This window comes from Scyliorhinus torazame, chromosome 17 (genome assembly GCF_047496885.1).
Source record: "Scyliorhinus torazame isolate Kashiwa2021f chromosome 17, sScyTor2.1, whole genome shotgun sequence".
Taxonomy (NCBI): Eukaryota; Metazoa; Chordata; class Chondrichthyes; order Carcharhiniformes; family Scyliorhinidae; genus Scyliorhinus; species Scyliorhinus torazame.
In genome coordinates, this window is record NC_092723.1 from 84,555,560 (window position 1) to 84,569,540 (window position 13,981).

Sequence of the window (13,981 nt, forward strand, 5' to 3'; positions counted from 1 at the left end):
GGTTAGATACAGAGTAAAGCTCCCTGTACACTGCCCCCATCAAACACTCCCAGGACAGGTGCAGCACGGGGTTAGATACAGAGTAAAGCTCCTTCTACACTGACCCATCAAACACTCACAGGACAGGTACAACTTAAGGTTAAAGTAAAGCAGCCTCCCTACAACCTGTCTATGTACTCTACTCCTTATCTTGGGACTAGTGTCCCACCACAGCGACCCAGACCCTCTCCTGGTGCATCAATTTTGTGGGGAAGAATTTGGTGCTGTGTGTCTGTGGGTTGAGTCCGAGGCCAAACTCATATTGTGAGTTTGTTTCAGGAGGAAATGAGAATTTCACCTTTTAATGGACTGAATTTGAGTCCAAAACCAGGCTTCCCAAACATGCTTTACAAATTCATTTTTAATTCATGATGGTCATAATTAAACAGTGACTAATCAAACATCAGGGCTGACAAGATTCATCCTGGAAGGTTGGAATGTGTCTCCATGGCATTTGGCCAGGCCTGAAGTTGCTGGTCTCAATCCAGCCAATTGTCACAAGGCCATTTGAGATTTGTGTTCATAAATTCTGTTTCATTTCACCCTGTCAATCCACGGGTTATTCAGTAACCGTCAACGGCCGACACACCAGATCTCAGGGTTTGAAAGTTGATGACAAACTCCATTCCAGATTGTTGTCGAACAACCAGGCAGATTCTGTCTGCATTTCTCCTTGCATTTTTCTGTAGAATTACTGACCCACGTCCACTTAATGGTACTTTTTTTGTGAAGTCCTTCGATCTTGTTCTTTAATTCTGGCCAATCAGGGTTGGTGAGGTATCCACTGTGTTTAGTCCAACATTAGTCTCTGCTGCAAAGCATCATGGTCTGCGGCCTAGTCAACTGAACACGGCCTGGTCCCACAGCTGTGGGATGGTGTTAGAAATATCAGTTTAATAATTATTAAATTTTGTTAATAATTAAACTTTAAACGTGTCTCCAATTAATATCCTGAAAATTAGAACCATTCACAGAATCTGTCCACCTGTAATATAAAAATGGGTTAAAAAGGTCAAGTTAAAATGGCCCAGCTGTTGAGAACCACTTGAGGCTGGTTTGAAAGACAGCTCATGGTGAGAAGCTCGTACTGTGATCACAGGCTCCCTGCAAGGAGTGGACTCTGCTCTCCAATGTGTGTATGTCCCGGGAGTCTATCATAGAGAGTCTCGCTGTGCAAATCCACTTCAGCGTGCAAGGTGATCTTCTGTTTAAGGTCAGAAAAGGACAGAGAATTAGAGGAGGTACCCATGGCAACGTGCAGTCCATTAAAAGATGACAAATCAACAAGTGGAATGTTTATATTTGTTTTTTTAAATATAAATTTAGAGTACACAATTCATTTTATCCAATTAAGGAGCAATTTAGCGTGGCCAATCTATCCACCCTGCACATCTTTGGGTTGTGGAGGCGAATCCCATGCAAACATGGGGAGAATGTGCACACTCCGCAAGGACAGTGACCCAGAGCCGGGATCGAACCTGGGACCTTGGTGCCGTGAGACAGCAGTGCTAACCACTGCGCCACCGTGGTGCCCCATCTATTTGTTAACCCATGAAAAGTCCTGCATTGTACAGTCATGGCTTTGGATGTTACAGGGTAGGGCTGAAGGAGATTCTGAACCTTTGGAGGTGCCACTATTTGGATGAGTTCCTGTCTGCCCTCTCGGGTGTGCTAAAGATCCTGTCCCACCATTTCAGAAGGAGCAGGCAGCTCTTCCCAGAGTCCTGGTCAATATTTATCCCTCAGCCAACATCATAAAAATCAGATGAATGTGTCATTTCTGGAATAAAATGAGAATCTATCAGCACGGTGATGTGTTAAGTAAGTTGGTTCAACGTTGACTGCAACTGGATGCAGTGAAACTAGAAACAGGCTTCAGACACAGGAGATGGTCCAACACTGTTTTATTGAACTTCCTGATTACTGTACATAGTCTGCTGTGAGTTGACACTCTATCAATCTAACTGATAACCTCCTACTGGCTTTAACTCTCTACCTCATGGTGATAGTGCTCACTGGCTTGTGCACTCTTACTATCTCAGTAGCTGTGTCCTGTAGAGAGAGAGAGTCTTAATGCCCTGTGTGCTTTATAGTGGTGGTGTCCTGTCTGGTGATTGGGTGTTATGTGACGTGTGTGTTCATTGGTTATCCTGTGTGTCAATCACTGCCTGTCAGCATCTCATTATATACATGAGTGGATATTATGACGCACAGAAAGTGGCCATTCAGCCCATCATGCTTCGGCCGCATCTTTGCCCTCACCCTGCAATGTCTCCCCCTGAAGTATTTATCCAATTCCCTTTTGAAACATATCCCTTGTACGGAGTCTGGTTCCACTGCCCTTTCATGCTATGCATTTCTTACTTTTTAATTTAAATTTAGAGTACCCAATTCTTTTATTTTCCAATTAAGGTGCAATTTAGGGTCAATCCACCTACCCTGCACATCTGTTTGGCTTGTGGGGGTGAGACCTGTAGCACCATCGATCACACACGAGGCGAGACGTAGAGAACTTCAATCGAGGCTTTATTGAGCAGACTTGTTCAGACTTGTTCCCCAGCAGCTCAGTCACAGAATGCAGCTGCGGGGAGTAAACCGGGTTCTTATACCCCGCCTATCTGGGTGGAGCCCAGTAGGCGGCAGATCCAATCGGGACCCAGCATCTGTCCTCCAATAGCTCCTCGGCATTCATGGTGTATCGTATTACCCCTAATACATACCACCACAAGACCCACGCAGCAACAAGGAGAATGTGCAAACTCCACCCGGGCAGTGACCCGGGGCCAGAATGAAACCCGGATCCTCGGTGCTGTGAGGCAGCAGTGCTAACCACTGCGCCCCCGTGCCGCCCTGTGAATTTCTTATTCTATCATCTCATTGCATTAAAAAGAATGGCCCTCATTCCCCCGCTGGTTCTTCTGCCAATTCTCTGACATCAATGTCTTCTCTTTACTGCCCCTCCCGCCACTGAAAACAGTTTCACCACATGTAGCTGTCAAAGTGCCTCGCATTGCAGTTTGTGACACATTACTGGCACAAAGCAAATGTCTCAAAAGTGACTGCTTTTCATACTCCTGTACGAGGATCGAGTCTGTACCCACTCTCTGAAAGAGCACTCCACCTAGGCAGACCTATCACCTGGATCTCTGGCGCCATGAGGCAGCAATGCTGACCACTCTGCTACTGTGCTGCATGGTGCAGTGAGGCAGCAATGCTGACCACTCTGCTACTGTGCTGCATGGTGCAGTGAGGCAGCAATGCTGACCACTCTGCTACCGTGCTGCCTTGCAGCAGTGAGGCAGCAGTGCTGACCACTCTGCCACCGTGCTGCCATGGTGCAGTGAGGCTGCAGTGCTGACCACTCTGCCACCGTGCTGCCATGGAGCAGTGAGGCAGCAATGCTGACCACTCTGCCAACGTGCTGCCATGGAGCAGTGAGGCAGCCGTGCTGACCACTCTGTCACCGTGCTGCCATGCAGCAGTGAGGCAGCAATGCTGACCACTCTGCCACCGTGCTGCCATGGTGCAGTGAGGCTGCAGTGCTGACCACTCTGCCACCGTGCTGCCATGGAGCAGTGAGGCAGCAATGCTGACCACTCTGCCACCGTGCTGCCATGGAGCAGTGAGGCAGCAATGCTGACCACTCTGCCACCGTGCTGCCATGGAGCAGTGAGGCAGCAATGCTGACCACTCTGCCAACGTGCTGCCATGGAGCAGTGAGGCAGCCGTGCTGACCACTCTGTCACCGTGCTGCCATGCAGCAGTGAGGCAGCAATGCTGACCACTCTGCTACCGTGCGGCCATGCAGCAATGAGGCAGCAATGCTGACCACTCTGCTACCGTGCGGCCATGCAGCAGTGAGGCAGCAGTGCTGACCACTCTGCTACCGTGCTGCCATGGTGCAGAGAGGGAGCAGTGCTGACCACTCTGCTACCGTGCGGCCATGCAGCAGTGAGGCAGCAGTGCTGACCACTCTGCTACCGTGCTGCCATGGTGCAGAGAGGGAGCAGTGCTGACCACTCTGCTACCGTGCTGCCATGGTGCAGTGAGGCAGCAATGCTGACCACTCTGTTACCGTGCTGCCATGGTGCAGTGAGGCTGCAATGCTGACCACTCTGTCACCGTGCTGCCATGGAGCAGTGAGGCAGCAGTGCTGACCACTCTGCTACCGTGCTGCCATGCAGCAGTGAGGCAGCAATGCTGACCACTCTGTCACCGTGCTGCCATGGTGCAGTGAGGCAGCAGTGCTGACCACTCAGCTACCGTGCTGCCATGGTGCAGTGAGGCAGCAGTGCTGACCACTCAGCTACCGTGCTGCCATGCAGCAGTGAGGCAGCAATGCTGACCACTCTGTCACCGTGCTGCCATGGTGCAGTGAGGCAGCAGTGCTGACCACTCTGTCACCGTGCTGCCATACAGCAGTGAGGCAGCAATGCTGACCACTCTCACCGTGCTGCCATGGTGCAGTGAGGCAGCAGTGCTGACCACTCTGCTACTGTGCTGCCATGCAGCAGTGAGGCAGCAATGCTGACCACTCTGTCACCGTGCTGCCATGGTGCAGAGAGGGAGCAGTGCTGACCACTCTGCTACAGTGCTGCCATGCAGCAGTGAGGCAGCAATGCTGACCACTCTGTCATCGTGCTGCCATGGAGCAGTGAGGCAGCAATGCTGACCACTCTGTTACCGTGCTGCCATGCAGCAGTGAGGGAGCAGTGCTGACCACTCTGTCACCATGCAGCCATGGTGCAGTGAGGCAGCAATGCTGACCACTCTGTTACGGTGCTGCCATGCAGCAGTGAGGCAGCAATGCTGACCACTCTGTTACCGTGCTGCCATGGTGCAGTGAGGCAGCAATGCTGACCACTCTGTCATCGTGCTGCCATGGAGCAGTGAGGCAGCAATGCTGACCACTCTGTTACCGTGCTGCCATGGAGCAGTGAGGCAGCAATGCTGACCACTCTGTCACCGTGCTGCCATGGTGCAGTGAGGCAGCAGTGCTGACCACTCAGCTACCGTGCTGCCATGGTGCAGTGAGGCAGCAATGCTGACCACTCTGTTACCGTGCTGCCATGCAGCAGTGAGGCTGCAGTGCTGACCACTCTGTCACCGTGCTGCCATGCAGCAGTGAGGCAGCAATGCTGACCACTCTCACCGTGCTGCCATGCAGCAGTGAGGCAGCAATGCTGACCACTCTGTCACCGTGCTGCCACGGAGCAGTGAGGCTGCAGTGCAGACCACTCTGTCACCGTGCTGCCATGCAGCAGTGAGGCAGCATTGCTGACCACTCTGTCACCGTGCTACCATGGTGCAGTGAGACAGCAATGCTGACCACTCTCACCGTGCTGCCGTGGTGCAGTGAGACAGCAATGCTGACCACTCTGTCACCGTGCTACCATGGTGCAGTGAGGCAGCAATGCTGACCACTCTCATCGTGCTGCCATGCAGCAGTGAGACAGCAATGCTGACCACTCTGTCACCGTGCTGCCATGCAGCAGTGAGGCAGCAGTGCTGACCACTCTGTCACCGTGCTGCCATGCAGCAGTGAGGCAGCAATGCTGAACACTCTCTCACCGTGCTGCCATGGTGCAGTGAGGCAGCAGTGCTGACCACTCTCACCGTGCTGCCATGGAGCAGTGAGGCAGCAGTGCTGACCACTCTGTCACCGTGCTGCCATGCAGTAGTGAGGCAGCAATGCTGACCACTCTGTCACCGTGCTGCCATGGAGCAGTGAGGCAGCAGTGCTGACCACTCTGTCACCGTGCTGCCATGGTGCAGTGAGGCAGCAATGCTGACCACTCTGTTACCGTGCTGCCATGCAGCAGTGAGGCAGCAATGCTGACCACTCTGTCACCGTGCTGCGATGGAGCAGTGAGGCAGCAGTGCTGACCACTCTGTTACCGTGCTGCCATGGTGCAGTGAGGCAGCAATGCTGACCACTTTGTCACCGTGCTGCCATGGAGCAGTGAGGCAGCAGTGCTGACCCCTGTGTTACCGTGCTGCCATGATGCAGTGAGGTAGCAGTGCTGATCACTCTGTCACCGTGCTGCCATGCAGCAGTGAGGCAGCAGTGCTGACCACTCTGTTACCGTGCTGCCATGGAGCAGTGAGGCAGCAGTGCTGACCACTCTGTCACCGTGCTGCCATGGTGCAGTGAGGCAGCAATGCTGACCACTCTGTTACCGTGCTGCCATGGTGCAGTGAGGCAGCAATGCTGACCACTCTGTCACCGTGCTGCCATGGTGCAGTGAGGCAGCGATGCTGACCACTCTGTCACCGTGCTGCCATGGTGCAGTGAGGCAGCAGTGCTGACCACTCTGTTACCGTGCTGCCATGCAGCAGTGAGGCAGCAATGCCGACCACTCTGTCACCGTGCTGCCATGCAGCAGTGAGGCAGCAATGCCGACCACTCTGTCACCGTGCTGCCATGGTGCAGTGAGGCAGCAATGCTGACCACTCTGTCACCGTGCTGCCATGGTGCAGTGAAGCAGCAGTGCTGACCACTCTGTCACCGTGCTGCCATGCAGCAGTGAGGCAGCAGTGCTGACCACTCTGTCACCGTGCTGCCATGCAGCAGTGAGGCAGCAGTGCTGACCACTCTGTCACCGTGCTGCCATGGTGCAGTGAGGCAGCAATGCTGACCACTCTGTCACCGTGCTCCCATGGTGCAGTGAGGCAGCAATGCTGAACACGCAGCCACCGTGCTGCCATGGTGCAGTGAGGCTGCAATGCTGACCACTCAGTCACCGTGCTCCCATGCAGCAGTGAGACAGCAATGCTGACCACTCTGTCACCGTGCTGCCATGCAGCAGTGAGGCAGCAATGCTGACCACTCTGTCACCGTGCTGCCATGCAGCAGCGAGGCAGCAGTGCTGACCACTCTCTCACCGTGCTGCCATGGTGCAGTGAGGCAGCAATGCTGACCACTCTGTTACCGTGCTGCCATGGTGCAGTGAGGCAGCAATGCTGACCACTCTGTCACCGTGCTGCCATGCAGCAGTGAGGCAGCAATGCTGACCACTCTGTCACCGTGCTGCCATGGAGCAGTGAGGCAGCAGTGCTGACCACTCTGTCACCGTGCTGCCATGGTGCAGTGAGGCAGCAATGCTGACCACTCTGTTACCGTGCTGCCATGGTGCAGTGAGGCAGCAATGCTGACCACTCTGTCACCGTGCTGCCATGGTGCAGTGAGGCAGCGATGCTGACCACTCTGTCACCGTGCTGCCATGGTGCAGTGAGGCAGCAGTGCTGACCACTCTGTTACCGCGCTGCCATGCAGCAGTGAGGCAGCAATGCCGACCACTCTGTCACCGTGCTGCCATGCAGCAGTGAGGCAGCAATGCCGACCACTCTGTCACCGTGCTGCCATGGTGCAGTGAGGCAGCAACGCTGACCACTCTGTCACCGTGCTGCCATGGTGCAGTGAAGCAGCAGTGCTGACCACTCTGTCACCGTGCTGCCATGCAGCAGTGAGGCAGCAGTGCTGACCACTCTGTCACCGTGCTGCCATGCAGCAGTGAGGCAGCAGTGCTGACCACTCTGTCACCGTGCTGCCATGGTGCAGTGAGGCAGCAATGCTGACCACTCTGTCACCGTGCTCCCATGGTGCAGTGAGGCAGCAATGCTGAACACGCAGCCACCGTGCTGCCATGGTGCAGTGAGGCTGCAATGCTGACCACTCAGTCACCGTGCTCCCATGCAGCAGTGAGACAGCAATGCTGACCACTCTGTCACCGTGCTGCCATGCAGCAGTGAGGCAGCAATGCTGACCACTCTGTCACCGTGCTGCCATGCAGCAGCGAGGCAGCAGTGCTGACCACTCTCTCACCGTGCTGCCATGGTGCAGTGAGGCAGCAATGCTGACCACTCTGTCACCGTGCTGCCATGCAGCAGTGAGACAGCAATGCTGACCAATCTCACCGTGCTGCCATGCAGCAGTGAGGCAGCAGTGCTGACCCGTGTGTTACCGTGCTGCCATGGTGCAGTGAGGCAGCAGTGCTGACCACTCTGTCACCATGCTACCATGCAGCAGTGAGGCAGCAATGCTGACCACTCTGACACCGTGCTGCCATGGTGCAGTGAGGCAGCAGTGCTGACCACTCTGACACCGTGCTGCCATGCAGCAGTGAGGCAGCAGTGCTGAACACGCGGCCACAGTGCTGCCATGGAGCAGTGAGACAGCAATGCTGACCACTCAGTCACCGTGCTGCCATGGTGCAGTGAGGCAGCAACGCTGACCACTCTGTCACCGTGCTCCCATGCAGCAGTGAGGCAGCAATGCTGGCCACTCTGTCACCGTGCTGCCATGGTGCAGTGAGGCTGCAATGCTGACCACTCTGTCACCGTGCTGTCATGCAGCAGTGAGGCAGCAACGCTGACCACTCTGTCACCGTGCTCCCATGCAGCAGTGAGGCAGCAATGCTGACCACTCTGTCACCGTGCTGCCATGGTGCAGTGAGGCTGCAATGCTGACCACTCTGTCACCGTGCTGCCATGGTGCAGTGAGGCAGCAGTGCTGACCACTCTGTCACCGTGCTGCCATGGTGCAGTGAGGCAGCAATGCCGACCACTCTGTCACCGTGCTGCCATGCAGCAGTGAGGCAGCAGTGCTGACCACTCTGTCACCGTGCTGCCATGCAGCAGTGAGGCTGCAGTGCTGACCACTCTGTCACCGTGCTGCCATGCAGCAGTGAGGCAGCAGTGCTGACCACTCTGTCACCGTGCTGCCATGCAGCAGTGAGGCAGCAGTGCTGACCACTCTGTCACCGTGCTGCCATGGTGCAGTGAGGCAGCAATGCTGACCACTCTGTTACCATGCTGCCATGGTGCAGTGAGGCAGCAGTGCTGACCACTCAGCTACCGTGCTGCCATGCAGCAGTGAGGCTGCAGTGCTGACCACTCTGCCACCGTGCTGCCATGCAGCAGTGAGGCTGCAGTGCTGACCACTCTGCCACCGTGCTGCCATGCAGCAGCGAGGCAGCAGTGCTGACCACTCTCTCACCGTGCTGCCATGGTGCAGTGAGGCTGCAGTGCTGACCACTGTCACCGTGCTGCCATGGTGCAGTGAGGCTGCAGTGCTGACCACTCTGTCACCGTGCTGCCATGCAGCAGTGAGACAGCAATGCTGACCACTCTGTCACCGTGCTGCCATGCAGCAGTGAGGCAGCAGTGCTGACCACTCTGTCACCATGCTGCCATGCAGCAGTGAGGCAGCAGTGCTGACCACTCTGTCACCATGCTGCCATGCAGCAGTGAGGCAGCAATGCTGAACACTCTCTCACCGTGCTGCCATGGTGCAGTGATGCAGCAGTGCTGACCACTCTGCTACTGCGCTGCCATGGAGCAGTGAGGCAGCAGTGCTGACCACTCTGTCACCGTGCTGGCATGGTGCAGTGAGACAGCAATGCTGACCACTCAGCTACCGTGCTGCCATGCAGCAGTGAGGCAGCAGTGCTGACCGCTCTGTCACCATGCTGCCATGCAGCAGTGAGGCAGCAATGCTGAATACTCTCTCACCGTGCTGCCATGGTGCAGTGAGGCAGCAATGCTGACCACTCTGTCACCGTTCTGCCATGGAGCAGTGATGCAGCAGTGCTGACCACTCTGCTACTGTGCTGCCATGGTGCAGTGAGGCAGCAGTGCTGACCACTCTGTCACCGTGCTGCCATGCAGCAGTGAGGCAGCAGTGCTGAACACGCGGCCACCGTGCTGCGATGGTGCAGTGAGGCAGCAGTGCTGACCACTCTGTCACCGTGCTGCCATGCAGCAGTGAGGCAGCAGTGCTGACCACTCTGTCACCGTGCTGCCATGCAGCAGTGAGGCAGCAATGCTGACCCCTGTGTTACCGTGCTGCCATGGTGCAGTAAGGCAGCAGTGCTGACCACGCTGTCACCATGCTGCCATGGTGCAGTGAGGCAGCAATGCTGACCACTCTGTTACCGTCCTGCCATGGTGCAGTGAGGCAGCAGTGCTGACCACTGTGTCACCATGCTGCCATGGTGCAGTGAGGCAGCAGTGCTGACCACTCTGTCACCGTGCTGCCATGCAGCAGTGAGGCAGCAGTGCTGAACACGCGGCCACCGTGCTGCAATGGTGCAGTGAGGCAGCAGTGCTGACCACTCTGTCACCGTGCTGCCATGCAGCAGTGAGGCAGCAATGCTGACCACTCTCACCGTGCTGCCATGCAGCAGTGAAGCAGCAGTGCTGACCCCTGTGTTACCGTGCTGCCATGATGCAGTGAGGTAGCAGTGCTGATCACTCTGTCACCGTGCTGCCATGCAGCAGTGAGGCAGCAGTGCTGACCACTCAGCTACCGTGCTGCCATGCAGCAGTGAGACAGCAATGCTGACCACTCTGTCACCGTGCTGCCATGGTGCAGTGAGGCTGCAGTGCTGACCCCTGTGTTACCGTGCTGCCATGGTGCAGTGAGGTAGCAGTGCTGACCACTCTGTCACCGTGCTGCCATGCAGCAGTGAGGCAGCAGTGCTGACCACTCAGCTACCATGCTGCCATGGTGCAGTGAGGCAGCAATGCTGACCACTCTGTTACCGTCCTGCCATGGTGCAGTGAGGCAGCAGTGCTGACCACTGTGTCACCATGCTGCCATGGTGCAGTGAGGCAGCAGTGCTGACCACTCTGTCACCGTGCTGCCATGCAGCAGTGAGGCAGCAGTGCTGAACACGCGGCCACCGTGCTGCGATGGTGCAGTGAGGCAGCAGTGCTGACGACTCTGTCACCGTGCTGCCATGCAGCAGTGAGGCAGCAATGCTGACCACTCTCACCGTGCTGCCATGCAGCAGTGAAGCAGCAGTGCTGACCCCTGTGTTACCGTGCTGCCATGCAGCAGTGAGGCAGCAATGCTGACCACTCTGTCACCGTGCTGCCATGATGCAGTGAGGTAGCAGTGCTGACCACTCTGTCACCGTGCTGCCATGCAGCAGTGAGGCAGCAGTGCTGACCACTCAGCTACCGTGCTGCCATGCAGCAGTGAGGCAGCAGTGCTGACCACTCTGTCACCGTGCTGGCATGGTGCAGTGAGACAGCAATGCTGACCACTCAGCTACCGTGCTGCCATGCAGCAGTGAGGCAGCAGTACTGACCGCTCTGTCACCATGCTGCCATGCAGCAGTGAGGCAGCAATGCTGAATACTCTCTCACCGTGCTGCCATGGTGCAGTGAGGCAGCAATGCTGACCACTCTGTCACCGTGCTGCCATGGAGCAGTGATGCAGCAGTGCTGACCACTCTGCTACTGTGCTGCCATGGTGCAGTGAGGCAGCAGTGCTGACCACTCTGTCACCGTGCTGCCATGCAGCAGTGAGGCAGCAGTGCTGAACACGCGGCCACCGTGCTGCGATGGTGCAGTGAGGCAGCAGTGCTGACCACTCTGTCACCGTGCTGCCATGCAGCAGTGAGGCAGCAGTGCTGACCACTCTGTCACCGTGCTGCCATGCAGCAGTGAGGCAGCAATGCTGACCCCTGTGTTACCGTGCTGCCATGGTGCAGTGAGGCTGCAATGCTGACCACTCTGTCACCGTGCTGCCATGGTGCAGTGAGGCAGCAGTGCTGACCACTCTGTCACCGTGCTGCCATGGTGCAGTGAGGCAGCAATGCCGACCACTCTGTCACCGTGCTGCCATGCAGCAGTGAGGCAGCTGTGCTGACCACTCTGTCACCGTGCTGCCATGCAGCAGTGAGGCTGCAGTGCTGACCACTCTGTCACCGTGCTGCCATGCAGCAGTGAGGCAGCAGTGCTGACCACTCTGTCACCGTGCTGCCATGCAGCAGTGAGGCAGCAGTGCTGACCACTCTGTCACCGTGCTGCCATGGTGCAGTGAGGCAGCAATGCTGACCACTCTGTTACCATGCTGCCATGGTGCAGTGAGGCAGCAGTGCTGACCACTCAGCTACCGTGCTGCCATGCAGCAGTGAGGCTGCAGTGCTGACCACTCTGCCACCGTGCTGCCATGCAGCAGTGAGGCTGCAGTGCTGACCACTCTGCCACCGTGCTGCCATGCAGCAGCGAGGCAGCAGTGCTGACCACTCTCTCACCGTGCTGCCATGGTGCAGTGAGGCTGCAGTGCTGACCACTGTCACCGTGCTGCCATGGTGCAGTGAGGCTGCAGTGCTGACCACTCTGTCACCGTGCTGCCATGCAGCAGTGAGACAGCAATGCTGACCACTCTGTCACCGTGCTGCCATGCAGCAGTGAGGCAGCAGTGCTGACCACTCTGTCACCATGCTGCCATGCAGCAGTGAGGCAGCAGTGCTGACCACTCTGTCACCATGCTGCCATGCAGCAGTGAGGCAGCAATGCTGAACACTCTCTCACCGTGCTGCCATGGTGCAGTGATGCAGCAGTGCTGACCACTCTGCTACTGCGCTGCCATGGAGCAGTGAGGCAGCAGTGCTGACCACTCTGTCACCGTGCTGGCATGGTGCAGTGAGACAGCAATGCTGACCACTCAGCTACCGTGCTGCCATGCAGCAGTGAGGCAGCAGTGCTGACCGCTCTGTCACCATGCTGCCATGCAGCAGTGAGGCAGCAATGCTGAATACTCTCTCACCGTGCTGCCATGGTGCAGTGAGGCAGCAATGCTGACCACTCTGTCACCGTGCTGCCATGGAGCAGTGATGCAGCAGTGCTGACCACTCTGCTACTGTGCTGCCATGGTGCAGTGAGGCAGCAGTGCTGACCACTCTGTCACCGTGCTGCCATGCAGCAGTGAGGCAGCAGTGCTGAACACGCGGCCACCGTGCTGCGATGGTGCAGTGAGGCAGCAGTGCTGACCACTCTGTCACCGTGCTGCCATGCAGCAGTGAGGCAGCAGTGCTGACCACTCTGTCACCATGCTGCCATGGTGCAGTGAGGCAGCAATGCTGACCACTCAGTTACCGTCCTGCCATGGTGCAGTGAGGCAGCAGTGCTGACCACTGTGTCACCATGCTGCCATGGTGCAGTGAGTCAGCAGTGCTGACCACTCTGTCACCGTGCTGCCATGCAGCAGTGAGGCAGCAGTGCTGAACACGCGGCCACCGTGCTGCGATGGTGCAGTGAGGCAGCAGTGCTGACCACTCTGTCACCGTGCTGCCATGCAGCAGTGAGGCAGCAATGCTGACCACTCTCACCGTGCTGCCATGCAGCAGTGAAGCAGCAGTGCTGACCCCTGTGTTACCGTGCTGCCATGATGCAGTGAGGTAGCAGTGCTGATCACTCTGTCACCGTGCTGCCATGCAGCAGTGAGGCAGCAGTGCTGACCACTCAGCTACCGTGCTGCCATGCAGCAGTGAGACAGCAATGCTGACCACTCTGTCACCGTGCTGCCATGGTGCAGTGAGGCTGCAGTGCTGACCCCTGTGTTACCGTGCTGCCATGGTGCAGTGAGGTAGCAGTGCTGACCACTCTGTCACCGTGCTGCCATGCAGCAGTGAGGCAGCAGTGCTGACCACTCAGCTACCATGCTGCCATGGTGCAGTGAGGCAGCAATGCTGACCACTCTGTTACCGTCCTGCCATGGTGCAGTGAGGCAGCAGTGCTGACCACTGTGTCACCATGCTGCCATGGTGCAGTGAGGCAGCAGTGCTGACCACTCTGTCACCGTGCTGCCATGCAGCAGTGAGGCAGCAGTGCTGAACACGCGGCCACCGTGCTGCGATGGTGCAGTGAGGCAGCAGTGCTGACGACTCTGTCACCGTGCTGACATGCAGCAGTGAGGCAGCAATGCTGACCACTCTCACCGTGCTGCCATGCAGCAGTGAAGCAGCAGTGCTGACCCCTGTGTTACCGTGCTGCCATGCAGCAGTGAGGCAGCAATGCTGACCACTCTGTCACCGTGCTGCCATGATGCAGTGAGGTAGCAGTGCTGACCACTCTGTCACCGTGCTGCCATGCAGCAGTGAGGCAGCAGTGCTGACCACTCAGCTACCGTGCTACCATGCAGCAGTGA

General features: G+C 56.9%; 1 protein-coding gene across 1 annotated transcript in view; it reads right to left on the reverse strand.

Moving 5' to 3' along the window:
* Window positions 1-382: 382 nt before the first annotated feature.
* The window catches only part of LOC140393982 (DNA damage-regulated autophagy modulator protein 2-like), a 396,903-nt gene continuing 383,304 nt past the window's right edge, over window positions 383-13,981 (reverse strand). Inside the window, exon 8 of the mRNA XM_072480700.1 lies at window positions 383-1,243. Coding sequence (XP_072336801.1) covers window positions 1,133-1,243 — 111 coding nt within the window. The 3' untranslated portion in view covers window positions 383-1,132. The remainder of the gene's footprint in view (window positions 1,244-13,981) is intronic.